This window comes from Apodemus sylvaticus, chromosome 8 (genome assembly GCF_947179515.1).
Source record: "Apodemus sylvaticus chromosome 8, mApoSyl1.1, whole genome shotgun sequence".
Taxonomy (NCBI): domain Eukaryota; kingdom Metazoa; phylum Chordata; class Mammalia; order Rodentia; family Muridae; genus Apodemus; species Apodemus sylvaticus.
Genome location: NC_067479.1, coordinates 62,664,823 through 62,683,784, shown reverse-complemented (window position 1 = coordinate 62,683,784; position 18,962 = coordinate 62,664,823). Strand labels below are relative to the sequence as shown.

The 18,962-nt window shown below is 43.0% G+C and overlaps 1 protein-coding gene across 6 annotated transcripts in view; it reads left to right on the top strand.

The window, feature by feature from the left end:
• Nucleotides 1-18,962, top strand: part of Kif13b (kinesin family member 13B) — a 163,503-nt gene that overhangs the window by 40,898 nt on the left and 103,643 nt on the right. For all 6 annotated transcript variants that reach the window (XM_052191202.1, XM_052191201.1, XM_052191206.1 and 3 more), the window contains exon 3: nt 16,515-16,527. In XM_052191202.1, the coding sequence (XP_052047162.1) occupies nt 16,515-16,527 (13 nt within the window). The remainder of the gene's footprint in view (nt 1-16,514; nt 16,528-18,962) is intronic.

Sequence of the window (18,962 nt, the reverse complement as noted above, 5' to 3'; positions counted from 1 at the left end):
AATCTGCCTGCCTCTGCCTCCCAGAGTGCTAGGATTACAGGCGTGCCCCACCGGCCGCTGCCACCACCACCACCACCACCACCCAGCTGCAGCTAGAGTTTTAAGTGTTTGTGAGAGGCCAGACATTGGTACTGGGATCCATATTTTTTAATAGATCAGTTAGCATTCTTCACTGCTGTGCCATGTCTCTAGTTTCCTTGTTACTGGAGCTTGCAAAGGTTAAGGTAGCTGCCCTAGGTGATAGACATAACAAGAGGTATACATGATTCAGACCCAGACTTTTCAATTCTGAAGCCTAGTCTTGGCCTCTGTGACTACCCTGTATCACATTACATACTGATGAAGTTATGGGAGAAGTGGCTTTGGTTGTGCTTTCCAAGTGGGATTACTCTTCAGTCCCTTGTCCCTGCTGAATGAATGGAAGATAGGAAGTATTGGGCTTGGGACTATTGTACTGCTCTTGCTGTAGGGAGCAGAATCCCAGGTGCACTTTTTTGAGTGCTTACAAGGGTATTTAGGCAGCAGTTTTCCTTGGAGAGTGACATACCAGTGTTGTGTTTGTCAGGGTCATTTCATTGCTCTGTGAACTTGGGGTTCTTTAAGGCCATCCTGGAAGAGTGAATGTAGGCTGGTAAACAGGTCAACAGGAGGAGGAAGGGCTGGGCTCCTTTCATAAGATGGAACCAAGAGCTGTGGAAACATCATCTCTGTGCCTCATTCATGCATGTCTCCACAGCTTTCTGTTGAGCCTGCTTTCTTTTGCTGCACAGTCTATTTACAGACAAGAAAAAACAGTAAGGGGGGGCGGATCCAAAATCCAAACCAGGTTATTTTAAATGAGCACTTTCTTCTCCACTTTCCTAAACTACGTTGTCTTTAATTTGTCTTCCCACATCTTGTGGCATGGCTAGGGGACCGGATGGTAAGAGGAAGTGGGGTGTTGGGAGAGGACCGACTTCAAATGTTAAAGTGGAAAGAACATAGTTTCCAGTGGTACTCTAGGGTCTGAAGCCCAACATTGTTGATGAATGAGTTATTGACTCTTTGATCTTTCTGCCTTAGCACTGTGAGTACAAGGCCTACTTTGTAGGTTACGAGAAGTAAAAATTGACAGGCAGTGACAAAAAAGAGCTCTTCTGTGTGTGTGTGTGTGTGTGTGTGTGTGTATGTTTGTATGTTTATATGTATGCATGTATATGCTGGGATGCAAATCCAGGCCCTCTGTATCCTAGGCAGATGTTATACCACTGACCTATATAACCACCTTGGGTTCTGTTATTTCTTTCTCCTTTTTTCTTTTTTTCCAAGACAGGGTTTCTCTGTGTAGCCCTGACTGTCCTGCAACTCACTCTACAGACCAGGATGGCCTCAAACTTAGAGATCTGCCTGCCTTTGCTTCAAGAGCGCTGGGATTAACGACTTGTGTTCCCAGTACCTGGCAGTTTCTATTATTCTTTTTTTGTTTGTTTGTTTTTGTTTTGTTTTTTGGATTTGGTTTTTTTCGAGACAGGGTTTCTCTGTATAGCCCTGGCTATTCTGGAACTCACTCTGTAGACCAGGTTGGCCTCGAACTCAGAAATCTGCCTGCCTCTGCCTCCTAGAGAGCTGGGATTACAGGTGTGTGCCACCACTGTCCGGCTCTATTATTATTCTTAATAAATTAAAAAAAATAGAGATCTAGACTAAGTTAAGCACTGCCTCAGATATATCTTCCCTTGTCACTGCTGTGAAGGAGAATGGTAGCAAGCAAGCCTGATATAAGCCTAGCTGTCCTGGTTGTGACCACCATCATGCCAACTTAGGTGACCTTGGCACTCACTGCAAATCTTGTTTGATAAACAGTGATTAAGAGAGTCAGTTGAGCATTCACGGCCAGCTGCTGATTCCTAGTCCATTCCTTGATTGATATTTGATATATTAATAGCTTTTCTTTTTTGAGAAATTCAGGTATGTTGTGTGCCTGCAGCCATCTAAGCGTAGCTTAGCATAGCTGTTTCTGTCATGACATGAAAAGACACTTCTCTCTTGATGCTGTCAGAGATGTGCTCAGTGATAAAGTGTGCTGCCCAAGTTTGGGGTTGTCTGCCTATTTTCTTGGTCTCTTGGCATTATCTGCTTTTGGTGACAAGTTCTTACATACCAGCATATTCTAAAATAGGAGTACTGATTAGGGAGTTTTCTGTTTGTTTGCACAAAATGCCGGCACATGAAGATGTTTCAAGCTAGCCGGGCGGTGGTGGTGCACACCTGTAATCCCAGCACTCTGGGAGACAGAGGCAGATGGATTTCTGAGTTCGAGGCCAGCCTGGTCTACAGAGTGAGTTCCAGGACAGCCAGGGCTATACAGAGACACCCTGTCTCGAAAAAACCAAATCCAAAAAACAAAAACAAAACAAAACAAAAGTTTCAGGCTCCTATATTCAGCTGTGTATATGCTGGGTGCAATTTAGTTTATATTTTTTTAAACTTTCTTTTTATTTAATGTATATGGGTGTTTGTCTGCATGTTTGTGTATCAGGTATATGCAGTGTTCACTGAGGCTGGAAGAGGGCATTGATGCCCCTGAAATTGGACTTATAGACAGTTATGATTGATCTTATAGATGCTGGGAATCAAACTCACCTCCGGAAAAATCAGCCAGTGCTCTTAACCTTTGAGCCATCTTTATAGCTCTACAATTTAGTTTTAAAATAAGAATTCATTTATTTAAAATAAGATGGCTGAGGGGTTAAGAGTGCATACTGCTTTTGCAGAGGACCCAAGTTTGGCTTCTAACATCTACATTGGGCAGCTCACAAACACATGTAAGAGGGATTCAATGAGGCCTCTACAGGTGTCCACATTCCTGTGCACATACATAAATATAGACATGTGTGTATGTGTATAAATATAAGCTAAATTAAAAAAACATCAGAATTAAATACCTGAGCTTGGCAGCAAGTATAGTCCCGGCATTCTGGAGACAGTGGCAGGAGGATTGGATTACATAGCCAGACTTTTTCTGAGATGAAACAAAGCTGCAGTGAGATGCCCTGGTGTTCAAACTTGAATGTTATCAGGAAGACAGTGCCAACTCTCATGTGTTGCTGGCACATGTCAGTCAGTAACATATGCTTGGTATGTAGTTTGACTTTTTCAAAATATAAGTATAGTTCTGGCATAAGCAGGCATGCTGTGGAACCTAACATTTATATTCTTCAAGAAAATAAAAAGAAATGTATGTACAAGGGCTTATTATTGAATGTTTCTACCAGTGTGCTTTCTAGTGACCCTAAACTGGAAGCAGTTCAAAGGCACAGCTGATAATAATAAACAAAATACAATATGGCAATAAAAAGAATCCAAGTACAGATAACACATTCCTCAGGAATGAGCTTCACAAATGTGCTATGTCAAAGACACTTGATGCAAGAGACAATATTGTGTGTACTTCTTTTCATATTAAATGTCCTGAGAGGACAAGGAGGAAAAACAAATCTACAGTGGCATATGGTGGCCTGAGGCTAGTGTAGAACCTGACATAGTGTAGGCCTGACTATTGGGGACATGTGGGAGTCTTTGAGTAGATGGAGGTGTTCTAAGCATTCATTGTGGAGGTGGCAGTTAGCCATTTGCTAACTATCATTGAATTATATATAGTTAGGATGGGTGAAATTTGTGATGTATAAGTTTATAACTCAAGCATGCCTGTTCCATTTAACTGATATTTGGTTGATGCTCATCTGGGATGCACTACAAGGCGCTCATTCCTTTTGAGGTTGGGCATTCAGAGGCTTTGTGAGTGGTAGAGAAACAAGGAGATAGGCTGATCTCACATGGAAAAGGGAGCAGCATAGTCCAGTGGCTCAAACCTATAGTCCTGGCTGCCCAGGAGGTAGAAGCAGGAAGATGGATTGAGGCTAGTGTGCAGCACAGTAAGGCTTCATTGAAAACACAGAAAATGGAGTTATAAATAAAAGGTACTTTCTAATGCTTTGGCTCCTGATAGGTCACACACATAAACCCACCCAGGAGCTATCTGGACTCGTAAATGAAAACTCACTCTCTCTCTCTCTCTCTCTCTCTCTCTCTCTCTCTCTCTCTCTCCCCCTCCCCACCCAGGAGCTATCTGGACTCGTAAATGAAAACTCTCTCTCTCTCTCTCTCTCTCTCTCTCTCTCTCTCTCTCTCTCTTCTCTTTCTCTCTCTGTCTCTGTCTCTCACCCCAGTTAATTTTAAAGTCCCTTGGTTACCTCAAAGGCTGGGCACGCCTGAACCTTCCCCTGCTACCTCAGGTCCAATGGGGAAGTGACCAGTGGCCACTCACCCGAATTCTCACATGGCTGGTCGGCTTTCTTTCCTGTCGCTCCTGTGTCCTATGATTCTTTCCCAAGTCATGGCAATTCTCCTCTGTTCCTCTCCGCATCCTCACCCATGCAACTCTAAGGGTCCTGTCCTGTGCCCATTGGCATGTTTATTGATCCATCAAAAACCAATTGGGGACAAGGATCTTTAGCATTTGGACACACAGATTCCCAGTTAAATCAAAGAATTAGAACAAATCTCCAATATCTAGTTCTTTCCATAGTGCTAGATGCTGTACATACACCTTCCATTTTTAGTAATCAGGACCAGCTTGTTATGTGGCATGGTTTTGGCTGTTGTTTTGAGACAGGGTTTCTCTGTGTAGCCTTGGCTGTCCTGGAACTCTCTCTGTACAACAGGCTGACCTCAAACTAAGAGATACCCCTGCCTCTGACTTCTTCTTAGACTATCATGTGCCACCAAAGCATGGTGAACCTTTTTTTTTTTTTTAATTATCACATTTTTATTTACTTTGTGTGTACATGTCTAGACATGAATGTGCCAAGATCAGCGGCTAACTTGCAGGAGTCTCATCTTCTGCTGCGTGAGTCCCAGGCATTGAACTCCAGTCATCAGACTTGGCAGCAAGTGCCCTAGCCTTGAATTCCTGATCATCCTGCCTCCTTCCGCAGTGCTGGGATTATACAATTCCCTTCTTAACTCTCAGTAACTCTTTTCCTACTCACTTTTTCTTCTCATGTTCACTCCTTTCCAGTCTGTTTTGAGCATATCTTATGATAGAGACACACATTTACATCTTACTATTATTCTGTTGCTACCTTCCATTCATATTTGGTTTTGGTAGCTTCATATTTTAAATCTAAAATGTTAGCTGGCCAGCCTCTGACTTCTAACTGAAGACCACCCACAGGAGCATAGAGGGCATCTCTTTAGGGAGTGCTGTAACAGGGTGCTCAGAGTTGGGGCTGTTGGCCCTGGGAAGCTGGAAGCAGGCTAACTAGAAGTGGGGTGTATATATGGTTTTCTTTTGTTGATATTAAGTGGTAAATGGAACAAAATTAAGGGAAACTGGGTGTCCTTTACCAAGGCCTGACTGTTCTGGGCAGAGTGGTGCAGAGGTTCAGGGTCAGAGTTTGTCATCAGCTGTGTTCTGACCTATCTTTAGTCTTTCTAGTCAGACACAAGCCAGAACAGAGCTCTTAATGAATTCCTGGGAGAGCACTGTATCCTACTCTGCTTTGGGTTGCAGATGCTAGTCTGAGAGTTTAGAATCTAAAACTGTATTGCTTCTTTCCTCCAACAAAATTAACAAAAGCCATGATCTGTGTGACCGAGGCGAGTATTTGCTGAATGAATGACAGTGAGGAGAAGAGCCGGAGGGCTTGAGAGGTGGGAACCGACCATCCTTGCAACCTTCACAGAACCGAGTTGTGGTTTTCCTGGGAGTCATGAAGTTGGCTGCACTTGGAAGTTGAATCTTCAGTTGAACCCAAGGACTAAGGGGACTCCTGTTAAGTAGTAGATTTGAGCTGGGCGGTGGTGGCGCACACCTTTAATTCCAGCACTTGGGAGGCAGAGGCAGGCAGATTTCTGAGTTCGAGGCCAGCCTGTCTACAGAGTGAGTTCCAGGACAGCCAGGGCTACACAGAGAAACCCTGTCTTGAAAAAAACCAACCAACCAAACAAACAAACAAACAAAAAAGTAGTAGATTTGAGGGAATGATTATAGAAATGAATTAGAAATTAAAAAGTTTTCATTTACTAATCAATTATAACTGCAGATAACATCGCATCATGAAACAGGCCATCTTCCATGTATCAGTAGGTATGAACATGTGTGGGATACACCCTACATATACTGGTGTTTTTTCTTTGAGGTTCCCAGGTTTCCTGACTTCATTCTGAATTCTGGATTTGCTCTTTACTTCAATTAGAATTGATAGCAAATGACATTACCTCTTTGAATGTGACATTTGTGTTGGAGGTCCCTTGTTTAGTGTGGATGTGTAATGTTTTTATGTAGTGTTCAGAATTGAACACAAAGCTTGGTGCATACCATGCTGGCACTCCACCAGCTCAGCTACATTCCTAGCCAAGTTTAAAAGAGTATCAGTTACTTACTGGGCAGGTGGGGGCTGTTGGGTCATCTTCATGGGTATAAACAAGTGAGTTCTTAATGCTTCTTTCCTATCTTTGCAAAAGAAAATCTATTTTCTGAGGCAGGACCTGGTGAATGCAGTAGCTGTGGTTGCTGTGGTGGGAAACTGGCTAGATTTTCTCAGTGTCAAGAGAATTTTGAAACCCCAATTTCCCAATGTGAAACCTAATTTTCCACTTGGGGTTGGTACTCTGAGGGTTGCCTGCAGTGCATTGTGGGTTATGTTGGAGATTGAGGTGCAGAATGAGCTGGGAGGTTGGGAGAGTTAGTTAATGTCATTTGGTAACATTTTTCCCCCCAGTGAGTTTAGTTGCAGTGGTCCACTAAGGAGGAAAATGCAGACTCAGACTCTTGGACATCAGAGAACTTAGAGAAGTAAAAGTCACAAGTTTCCTCTACTAGTCCAAAAAGTTCCAGCAGTCTCTGTACATAAAGCTTTGTCATTTAAGCCTGTAGTTACTCAGGAGAGTGTGCAGTATTCATTATGGTTTTACAAGAAGGCACTGAAAGTAGATCAGTATGCTCTGCCTGAATCTGAACCTTCTTATAATGAAGGCAACTGGCTATTTAAAACAGTATTTTTTTATGTATGTGTTTGTGAATATTTATGCATATATTTGTCTGTGAAGGCCAAAGGCCATTCACATTCCTTGGAGCTGGAGTTGCAGCTTTTTGTGATCCGCCTGATGTGGGTACTGGGTTCTGAATTCCTGTCTTCATGGTTGAGCAGTAAGTGCTCTTGAGCCATCCCTCCAGCCCTAGGCAGTGAATTTATACTCCTCCTGCTGGCAAGTGGGTTGGCAGAGGAGAAAGGCCAGGTGGTTTGTTAGTAATCAGTTGAGTTAATTCATTATTCTTGAATTTATGACAGTTTGAAATCATGGCGTTTATAGATCAAGGTTCCCTTATGCCCAAAGTCTTTTTGTTGTTGTTGGGGTTTTTTTGTTTGTTTTTTGTTTTTTGGATTTTGTTTTTTCGAGACAGGGTTTCACTCCAAGCATACTTTCTCAATGATGTTCAATGGAATCTTCCAGATGTTGAGAAAAAAGTGGACTGGGCTTTTAAGCCCTCGCTGTCCTGGAACTCACTCTGTAGACCAGGCTGGCCTCGAATTCAGAAATCCTCCTGCCTCTACCTCCCAGAGTCCTGGGATTACAGGCGTGCGCCTGGCTCCAAAGTCTTACACAGTACAAAGCACACCTGGCTGTCCCATAGTCATGGTCTAGGCTGTTCTCTGCTCTGAACCAGTATGGTTTGTAAAGGTATAAGATTGTAGTAGAAGAAAGTTGTTGAACACTTTTCTTGATTTACAGATGTTTTATCAAAGGACTGTGGGTCGGAGGTGGTGACCTTAGCTTTTTAAAGGCAGTTGGAGCCAGGGGAGCTTTGCCTGCTCCTTTCAAACAGAGTCCCATCATTTGCTTCTTGGTTTTTAGGATTGTTCTCCTTTGTTTCCTGGGATGCTTGGTACGCTCACCCCTGACCCTTTTAACTTTTTTTTTTTTAATTTTTTTATTTTCTATATTCTTTGTTTACATTCCAAATGATTTTCCCTTTCCCAGCTCCCCCCTCCCCATAAGTCCCCCTTTTAACTTTTTGATTTTATTTTAAATTCTATGGATATATATTTTTTTCTGTCTTTATATGGTATTCTTCAGTTTAAAAGGTTTTCTAGTTTTTTGACTATGGAATTTGCATTTTTATTTCTCACTTGCCTTTACTGTTTTCAGGTGGCTTGGGGAAAGAGGGATGGTGGTAACAGGGCAGGTCTGCAGAGACACTATCATATATAAGAGAGTAGTATCAGGAATGTTTAAGGAAATAGTTACTACTAGAAAAAATTTAATCAAGCTGAGAAGTGACGAAGGAATATGAACCTCTCAGGTCAGCAAAGTTGTGTTGACCTCCCAGAGAAAGCAGTGGGTGCTCTGTGTTGGGGAAGGAAAGTTGGGAGAATAGTGTAGTTTGGGTGCTGGGCAGGAGCCAGGTTGCCTACAGAGTGCAGGAGTTATTTACCGAGTAAGGAAAAGCTTGTATTGGTCTCTGATAAGAAAGAACCTCATTCTCTAGAGGTCACAGGTTGCCTGAAATGACACAGCCAGAACTGCTGTTAAGAGGATGGATGGCCAGGGTACAGTGGAGGTAGTTCGGGTCATTGGTGTTGAGAAGGGCTCACTGTGGTGGGAGTTCTTGAGGATGGATCCTTGAGGGAGGTGGTTTGGTTTCTGGTTTTCTGCTCTGCAGGAGAACTTAAGGAAGCAGAGGCATCAGAGGGCAGCAGCAGTGATAGTGGCCTTGTGTGGGTGTGGGAATGTGGAATATAGAAGTGCTTAGGTCGCCTCTGCTGTTCAGGCTCCGCTTCTCCACCTGCCCTGGCAGCGTGATAGGCCCTGGGAAACTGAAAGCGGCTGGGAACACACCAGAATATACTCCCGGGGTGTGTGGGGAGATGTGGGGGAAGACGATGGACGGACGGATGGACGGACAGACAGGGACACCTTCAGTGAGGCAGCTCCTTTAATGGAGGGAAACAAAAGCTACTTTACTAAACCTTTGGGGGTGTGTAGGCACTTTGTGGATGAGTGTATATCATTGGCCAGGCAGGGCCAGGGCTTTGGGGATGCCCCATTTGCTTACGGAGGAATTCCAGGTGCTAATGACATGATCTTATAAGGGAGAGGAAGTTTAGCCTGGCTACTGAGCTGTGTGACCTCCTGTGGTGGTTGTGGACCACTGGGCTACTTACATTGGGATGTGCAGACCCCTGATGGGTAGTAACGATCCTATTCCTGCGGCTCTCAGAATGAGATTTTCAGAGGTTGTGAGTGAGGCTCTGGTGCTTTTGCAGGTTATCATTGATAGGGAGTTGTAATGGGTCTTTGTAAACTAGAAGTGTTGTACAGGACTGGAGATATAGCTCAATGGTAGAATATGTGCCAGAGATTCACGTATAAGGCCTTGAGATCTTCCCAGCATCATACACACACACACACACACACACACACACACACACACACACACACACACACACACACGCACTCTCTCTCTCTCTCTCTCTCACACACACACACTCTCTCTCTCTCTCTCTCACACACACACACACACACACACACACACACACTGAGGAGTTGTACAGAAATGACTAAATATAGCTCAATGGTAGAATATGTGCCAAAGATTCACGTATAAGGCCTTGAGATCTTCCCAGCATCTCTCTCTCTCTCACACACACACACACACACACTGAGGCATTGTACAGAATTGACTAAGTAACCCAGTGAAACATCTCATTCCTATGCATTATCCTAACCAGCTTTTCTCCTCTCCTTAGATAATCTGATGCTGGAACCAGGCTGATTGGCACAGCATTGATTGTATAGTAAAGAGAAGTCCCACTTCTTACAGTGTTCCCCAGTAGGTCCTGTGGAGTTCTACTAGTTTGGTTGGTTTGCTGGTGGTGTTTTCAAATACTGAGGCCTCTTTTGTCTCATTTTCCAAGCATTCTCTCTCTCTCTCTTTTTCTTTTTAGATTTATTTATTTATTATGTGTTAGTACACTGTAGCTGTCTTCAGACACTGTAGAAGAAGGTGTCAGATATTATTGCAGATGGTTGTGAGTCACCATGTGGTTGCTGGGATTTGAACTCAGGACCTTCAGAAGAGCAGTTAGTGCTTTTAACCGCTGAGCCATCTCTCCAGCCCCCTTTGAAGATTTATTTTTATTTATATGAGTACACTGTTGCTGTCTTCAGACACACACCAGAAGAGTGCATTGGAACCCATTACAGATGCTTGTGAGCCACCATTTGGTTGCTGGGAATTGAACTCAGGACCCCTGGAAGAGCAGTCAGTGCTCATAACCGCTGAGCCATCTCTCTAGCTATATTTGTTTTTTGTTTTTTTTTGAGACAGGGTTTCTCTCCAAGCATACTTTCTCAATGATGTTCAATGGAATCTTCCAGATGTTGAGAAAAAAGTGGACTGGGCTTTTAATGACATAAGAATTTCTTAATCAGACCCTCGTGTGAAGGTTGAGAAGCATTCGTGAGTTCATTCAGTACAGGGATTTAGTCCTGTCAGTTTTATTCTGTGTGTAGAAAGGAGGTTGGGGGGAGGAATGACAAGAGAAAACTCAGTCATCATAGATTGTGGTTTGTTTGCTGGTACTGCCAGTTGAGTCCCAAAGAGGAAGCAGCATCATTCCTATGGTGGCTGGATTAAAACAAGCTCTTTGTTTTCTTTGTTTCTTCAGACAGGCTTTCATATAGGGGACTGACCTCTAGTTGGCTTTGTAGCCAAGGATGACCTTGATTCACCTCCTGAGTACTGGGACTTTAGGCAGTATTAGCATGCCTGTCTTATGCAGGATTATGTTAGGAGCCCAGGGTGTCATGTATGCTAGACAAGCATTCTATTGGCTGAGTCCATTCCAGTCTCAATCTCTTCAAGATGTTTATACTTTTTAGAGTGTGTCAGGTGGGATCTTGTTAAGTCAGATTCTGCATATTTTTAACTGATCATTTCAGTAACTTAAATCTTTAGAATTAAAAGAGATGATTGTTGACAAGATGGCGGTGCAGCCTTTAACCTAGGCCATCAGGAGGCAGAGGCAGAGGCAGGAGGATTTCTCTTGAGTTCCTGGCCACCTGCTTTATATAATGAGTCCAGGCCAATCAGAAATATATAGTGAGACCTCCTTCTCCCTCCCTCCCTCCCTCCCTCCCTCCCTCCCTCCCTCCCTCCCTCCCTCCCTCCCTCCCTCCTTCTCCTTCCCCTCCCTCCCTCCCTCCCTCCCTCCCTCCCTCCCTCCCTTCCTCCCTCCCTCCCTCCTTCTCCTTCCCCCACACCAGTAGAGGGCAGAAGAGATGATGGTGCTTGGATATTATTGGTTGGTTTATAACTCATTCTGACATGTTTGTGTCTTAAGTATATGTAATATTGGATGACATATTTTTAGATCCTACATCAATCTTATTCTTGTCATTGTCAGAGGAATTAATGAAACATTCTCAAAGATTATCAACATATATAAAATCATCTTGGAATGTCTTCATAACCAGTCTAGCAGTTAGGAATGTAATTTATTTTTTGTGGTATGATTTATGTTTTGACTGAGAAGTGGATACAGGTCCCTAAACAAGATCAGTTAAAAAGAGTAAGACAATGGTTTATCATAGTTACCAGTTTTTTTTCGAAGTACCGAACCATTGCATGTCAGGGGTTAGGCAATGCTCTCCATGGAACCCAGGGCCTTGCACATGCTAGAAAGGAGCCTCATCATGTCTTGTTTCCAAACTGACATTTTCTAAAACTGCAGCACCTTCCATGTTGATCCACCTGGGTCATTAGCATTTTCATTTCCTGTGCTGTGGCTCCCTCCTCACTACTTGGGGGATGTTAGGCACTGCAGGCAAGAGTTACATTTGGATGCTAAAGGTCATGGTTGGGAGTGTGATGAGTGTCTGCATGGTTTCAGAGCCAGCCTCTTAGACAATATCAAGGACAAAGGGAGGAATGATAACGTTGAGTGTGGAGAGTTTTACACTCCAGCCAGCCTGGCACGATACAATGAGCCCTGGACATCTCCTGCCTCCTGTTAGGATGCACTGGTGCATCTGTTATTTGTGTTGATACTTGCCAAGCACTCAGGCTGACTTTGAGTCATGAGGAAGCATTAGGTATCTAGTCCGAGGGGTGATCTGCAGACAAAGTGGCCAGTGTTTTAGCTGTCCATGATAGCCAAATTGGCCTGGGTTGGAGGAGACATGATGATTTCAGACAGTCCAGGACTCTGGACCAGAAAAAGGATACCAGTGACAGTAGTTGGCAAAACTTGGATATGACTGGGTGTTATTTAATAGGTTGTATGTTGATAGGTCTGTCCTGACTTTGGTCACTGTTGACTGGGGTTCTGTAAGTCATTTGCGTGTGGCAGAGCTTGAGCAAGCCTGTGTAGGAATTCTTTGCACTATTTTTGTAAGTTTGGAAATACTTAAAAATGAAGTTATGCAATGAGAAAATTAATACAGCAGAGCTAGGAAATAAAGGCTGTGGTGGGCATGCTCTGTGCTACCACTTTGAATGGGTCAGGGACTTTTCTTTGCTTCAAGAGTGTCTATAGTGGGGTTCACTGAGGATTCTGAGTAAGGGATCTTGAACCAGGGAGTGGTGGCTACATGGGATTTTAGTTCTCTGTTGACAAGGTCTTGTTAAACTAATTAATTAATGTGCTTATTTTTGTATGGGGCTGTAATTATGTATTGGGGTGTCCTGTGACCAGTAGGTTGCCTAAGCTTTGCTTGTTGTGGCTCCCAGACTCCCTAGCTGGAAATGTAGCCTTGTAATTAACTTAATGGTTTCTGTTTTTATTGGGTTGCTTTGAATTCATGTGAGTCCATGGATTCTTCTGCAGTGAGTCATATATTCAGTTTAATATTTATTGGTTGTATTTTAGGAAGAGCTGATTTAAAAAGTTTTTTTTTTTAATATTTTACTTAAACTTGAAATATTATGCTAGATGTTTGTCATTGTTCTCAGGAAAGACAAGATTTTCATATACATATTAAATACCAAAATACTGGCTTAAGTCCTACCTGGGAACCCTATGGTAAGTTGTCTTAGATAGCTTTTTTCGTTTGCTGTGATAAAGACTGTGGCCAAAAGCAACTTGTAGAGGAAAGGGTTTATTTTATCTCACAGTTTACAGTTGTTGTCTTTCTCTGAGGGAGGCCAGGGCAGGAACTCAAGGCAAGAACCTAGAGGCAGGATCGTAAGCAGAGGCCATGGAGCTGTGGTGCTTACATTACTGGCTTGCTCTCATGGCTTGCTTGACCTGCTTTCTTATACAACTCAGAACTACCTGCCCTGGTGCACTGCACACAGTGGGCTCAGCCCTCTCACATCAATTGTTAGTCAAGAAAATTCTGCCACGATTTTGTCTATAGGCCTTCTGGTAGAGGCATTTTTCAGTCGAGGGTTCTCTTCCCAGATAACTGTAGCTTGTGTTGGTTGTCAAAGACCCAACACAATAATTAGAATCGAGAGATTGGACCATTTTGACCAGCATGGAAAGAAGACTGTGGATTTGGGAATCTGAAGACCTGCTGCAGCCGGGCGGTGGTGGCGCACGCCTGTAATCCCAGCACTCTGGGAGGCAGAGGCAGGCAGATTTCTGAGTTCGGGGCCAGCCTGGTCTACAAAGTGAGTTCCAGGACAGGCAGGGCTATACAGAGAAACCCTGTCTCGACAAAAAAAAAAAAAAAAAAAAAAAAAAAAAAAAGACCTGCTGCGTTAGATGGTCCTTCAACTTTTCTGATTTTTCAACTTCTCATCTGTAAATCTGGACTCAGTAGCACATCATGTGAACTTGCCATGAACATTGTAGAAGTGATGTGCAGACACCTCATATGTGTGGCTGCAGTTTTTGCACTTTGTATATAGTTGAAAATCTGCTTTGCTTACAAATGCCTGTAACAATAGTAGCATTTGTCAGTGACCTGTTTTATAGATTCAGTGGCTTTAAAATGGTCAATTATTTATTGTCTTTTGTGGCAGTTGGTCTTCTTTCACTATGTGGGTCCTAGGGATCAAACTCAGGGCATCAGTCAAGTGCCTTTACCCTCTGAGCCATCTCACCAGCTGGGCTTTTTGCCAGGTTTGCCCATATCTGGTTAGTTCAGAAAAACAGGTTTTCTTTCATATCATAGTCCTGTTGGATATGTTACCTCCAATTTACCAGGTACTTGTCACAACCTATAAGACATTTAGTGTCTTCATCTCAAGTCTTTTGGTACAAATAAATATCAGATTTCTTTTCTTTTCTTTTTTTCTTTTTGATTTGGCTTTTTTGAGACAGGGTTTCTTTGTATAGCCCTGGCTGTCCTGGAACTCACTCTGTAGACCAGGCTGGCCTCGAACTCAGAAATCGGCCTGCCTCTTCCTCCCAAGTGCTGGGATTACAGGCATGTGCCACCACTTCCTGGCTCAGATTTCTTATAGAAGAAAATCTTATGAGACAAAGGGACGAGAAGGGATATGAACACCATTGGGGATGTTTGTGTGCATGATCACTTGAGCTTAGGCTGGTGCTTGCGTTCTCTGAGGAGGACCAGATCAGTATTCTTGTTTCACTCAGCATCTGCAAGACTCCAAGCCAGGAGGGACCCCTGCTTTTAATGGCGGCACTTTGGCTCTAAGTCAGGAGTGCTCACATTGGAGGTCTGCTGGGTCTAAACAGTAAATTATAGGCTAGCATGGAACAGATAGTGAGAGCTCATCTTAAAACAAACAAAAAATAAGAGATCATACTTTCTTTTATCCTTAAATTGGTTTTGAGTTTGCTGTGTGAACATAAGTGAGAAGGGCTATTATGTAGAATTTTGTACTTGCCTGTTTTCAGTTAGTCCAGGAAAAAATAAGTATGTGCATGTATTAATGTCTGTGGAGAGGGAGGACATGAAAGCAGCCTCATTCAAGGCTAACAGTTGGTGATTTGGGGTAAAGGGCCTCTGCGTTGTTGGATCTTAGGCCTTAGTTATTTTTCTGGCAGTTTCAGTCAGAGGGACCCAGGGAAGGTTGAAGTGGGTGGGCAAGTGAAGAGGATATGTACCAAGTGACTTAGAGAGTAGGAGCTCACTGTCAATACATTAGTTAGTTGTTCCTTTAATGGAACTTTTTTTCCTGAGCCAGAACAGAAGTCCCACTGGATACAAAGATCTGGATAGGTAAAGAGTATAATTGACTGTTGTGAAAACTTCAGGACAGTTCTAAATGTGAAATCAGACAGCAGGTAGTTTTTCTTGGAGGGGATGGTGGTTGAGACAGGATTTTTAAAAATTATAGTTATTTTTTATTTGTATGATTATTTTGCTTGCATGTAAATCTGTGCACCACATGCCATACTAGTGCCTGAGGAGGCCAAAAGAGGGTGTCAGGCTGTCTAGAGCCAGAGTTACAGACAGTTGTGAGTTGCCATGTGGCTACTAAAAACTGAATCCCAATCCTCTGGAAGAGCAGCCAGAGCTCTTGACCACTGAGCCATCTCTTCACACAAAGACAGGATTTAATTATATAATATAGCCCAGGCTGGCTTCAGACCTACAGTTCTCTTGGCTTAATCTCCTTTCCCCTAGTAGCTGGAATTACAGAGAGATGCATTTGCACCTGGCTCAGAAGTCAAGCTTTTGAAAAGGATGATTTATGAGACATTTGTCTTAGAGTTTTATTGATGGGAAGAGACACCATGACCAAGCCAACTCTTATAAAGGCAAACAATCGTTCCGGACTGGCTTACAGTTTCAGCGGTTCAGTCCATTATCATCATGGTGGGAAGCTTGGCAGCATGCAGCAGAAATGGTGCTGGAGAAGGAGCTGAAAGTTCTATATCTTGATCCAGATCTGAAGGCAGGCTGGAGACTTTCATCCACACTGGTGGGGCTTGAGCATTAGGAGACCTTAAAGTGCACCCACACCATGATACACTTCTTTCAATAAGGCCACACCTCCTAATAATACCACTTCCCATGGGCCAAGCATATTTAGACCACCATAGGTGTATACCAGGATGAGCAAAAATGCAGAGGAAGAGCCATTAGGGCCCCTAAGTTCTCACAGAACTCAGGTCTATCCTCCTGTTGGAGAGTCACAGATTAGTCAGGTTAACCTGTTCCCTCCCTTCGTTGGTATTAATTTACCTTTCATTTACTATTTGGTTTTAAAAGTAATATTTTCCTTTTTTATCCCTTTTTCTTTTACCTTCCCATCCTACCTCCTCTTCTTGCTCCCCTTTCCCTTTGAGACAGGATCTTATGTAGCCTAGACTGATGCTGAACTTGCTATGTAGCGCAGACTGACCTTAAACTGCTAATCCTCCTTCCTCCAGCTGCTGAGTGTGGCTTGTAGGTGTGCAGGCCTGCTAGTATTTGTTTCTTATTGCAAAGTTTACATTCATTATCTTTTGCTGTTCAAAAAGAGTTTTCTAAACTACACTTTTTTGCTAACTCTTGTTCTTTTTTTCTTTCATGTGCATGGCACCATCGCTGTCTGAACTCAGGGGCCAGCCGAAGGTAAGAGCTCTTCACATGATGCTTGTAGAGATTACTGTGCATAGCCCTGAAGGACTGGACATTTTCTTATCAAAACTGAAAAGTCCTTCTTCCTGCTAGTTTATAACAGAAATATAAGCTGTCATCTGTCTCACAACTCGAGCTGCTTATTGACACAGTGTGTTCTGGCCAGCTCTGCCTGGTTTCCTAGCAGCCCAACATGGGTTCCTTGTGTGCTGTAGATTAACATGAAACATTGTTCCAGACTGGTCACTCTGTGACAGTCCAACTCATCTTGCCCCTGGGCAGTTGGGATGCTTTGCCAGACCCATGGGATCCTGATGGAGCCCTGAGGGTGGCTCTGGCTTCCTCTAGGGCGTGTGCTTGCAACTTACATTGGAGCCAAATTCTGAAACTACTTTTAAAACTTTTTTTTAATTAAAATTTTTTTTAAAAAGTGACATCCTTATTGTTCTGTTACTATAATGAAATACCTGAAGCTGGGTTCTGTCTTCCTCCCTCTCTTCCTCTCCTTCCTCCCTCCCTCCCTCCCTGCCTCCCTCCCTCCCTCCCTCCCTCCCTCCCTTCCTCCCTCCCTTCCTTCCTTTCTTCCTTGAATTTATAGTACACTGTAGCTGTCTTCAGACACACCAGAAGAGGGCATCAGATCTCATTACAGATGGTTGTGAGCCACCATGTGGGAACTGGGAATTGAACTCAGGACCTCTGGAAGAACAGTCAGTACTCTTAATTGCTGAGCCATCTCTCCAGCCCTTAATTACATTTTTTAACTAAAATTTTTTTGGTGTGTGTTGTATATCATACTGCACATGTGCATAGGTCAATCAAAAACTTTCAGGCATTGGTTCTTTTCTTATATCACTTGGACACCAGGCATTGAACTCAGGCATGATGACAGCCCTTTACTCACTGAACTAACTTTTGTGCGGGCGTGTTGGCTTCTTTGTCTTCTGAGAGTCTTAACTTTTTTTTTTTTTTTTAAGATTTATTTGTTTTATTTCATGTATATGAATGTTTTGCCTTCCTGCGTGTATGTCTACCATGTGCATGCCTGGGCTCACGGAGTTGAGAAGAAAATTAGAACCCCCTGGAGCTGGAGTTACTTATAACCATGGTTGGTTATAAGCACCTTGTTGATGCTGGGAATCCTGTCCTCTGAGAGCTCTTAACTGCTGAGCCTCTATGGGTTCTATTCTTGTAGGTCTTCTGACATCAGGAATCCTGCTTTAACTGGACATTTTCTGAAGTTTCTTAGAACTTCCAGGAAGTTCAGTTTGTCTACATTCTTGGGCTTGTTTTTTTCCAGAGCCTGTGGTTGAGCTGTATGTAGCTCTCTGCCATGACTGTTGCTGAAATATGTGTACACATGACTTTTGGGATCCTCAGTGGCCTTTTCAATGATACTTGAATGTGACACTGGTCTCCTTAAGTTTGTGGACGTTTTTGCTAGAAAGGTACTGTGTTAATTTTGCTTTTTATTGGAGCAGAAGGAGATGGAGACCAGTACAGATGTGAGGAAACTATGTCACAATATTACATACTTGCCATGTTTAATTTTCTGAAACTGTTCTTGCTGCTTAGAGGAAATGCTTTGCAGACAAAAAGCCTGGAAGGGGAAGCTTCCTCTGGGAGAGGTGCGGTTGGCAAGTGCAAGGCCATCATTTATGTATTACAAAATGTATTAATTTATTTGTGTGCACTTCCACATGCTTACCCTGTCATGTGCATGCTATGCCAAGCACATATTGGTCATAGGACAACTTTTGGGAATCAGTTCTTTTCTTTCACCAGTTGAATCCTCAGGAATCAAACTCAGGTCATCAGCCTTGCTGGCAAGCATTTTTACCCTCTAAACCATTTCACCACCCTATTTCTATTTTATATTTCTCTGAGGAATTTGTTAATGTGACTATGTATTCTCTGTTCATTGAAAACCTTTGTGATTCAAAAAACTAATATTTATTTAGAAAGAAAGGAACAAGGGGGGCAAGTGGGAGAGAGAAAAGTTAGAGCAGCCTATGAGTGAAATGACAAGATGCCAGCAGGAAGCCCACTGCTTTGTAATGGTGCTGGGCATATGGTGCTGCACACCTTTAGTCCCAGCAATCAGTGGGCAGAGGCAGGTGGATAGCTGGCTATTTTGAGGTCAGCCTGGTCTCAAAACAAAACAAAACCTAAAAAAGCCCAAACTTATAGTATGGTAATGTACAGCACAGTACAGAACAGAATAGTACAGTATAGTATTTGCTGCTTATAATGGAAAACCCCCAAAACACAAAAACCACTCAGATGAAAGGCCTGCTTCATATCAAACCTAACTTCCAACTTTGATATCGACAGGTTAGTGCAGTTAATCTGGTTGACTGTTGAGGATCAAACCTGGTACCTTTACATGTCAGATAACAAGTGCTAAGCTACAATCAAGCCCATTCCTA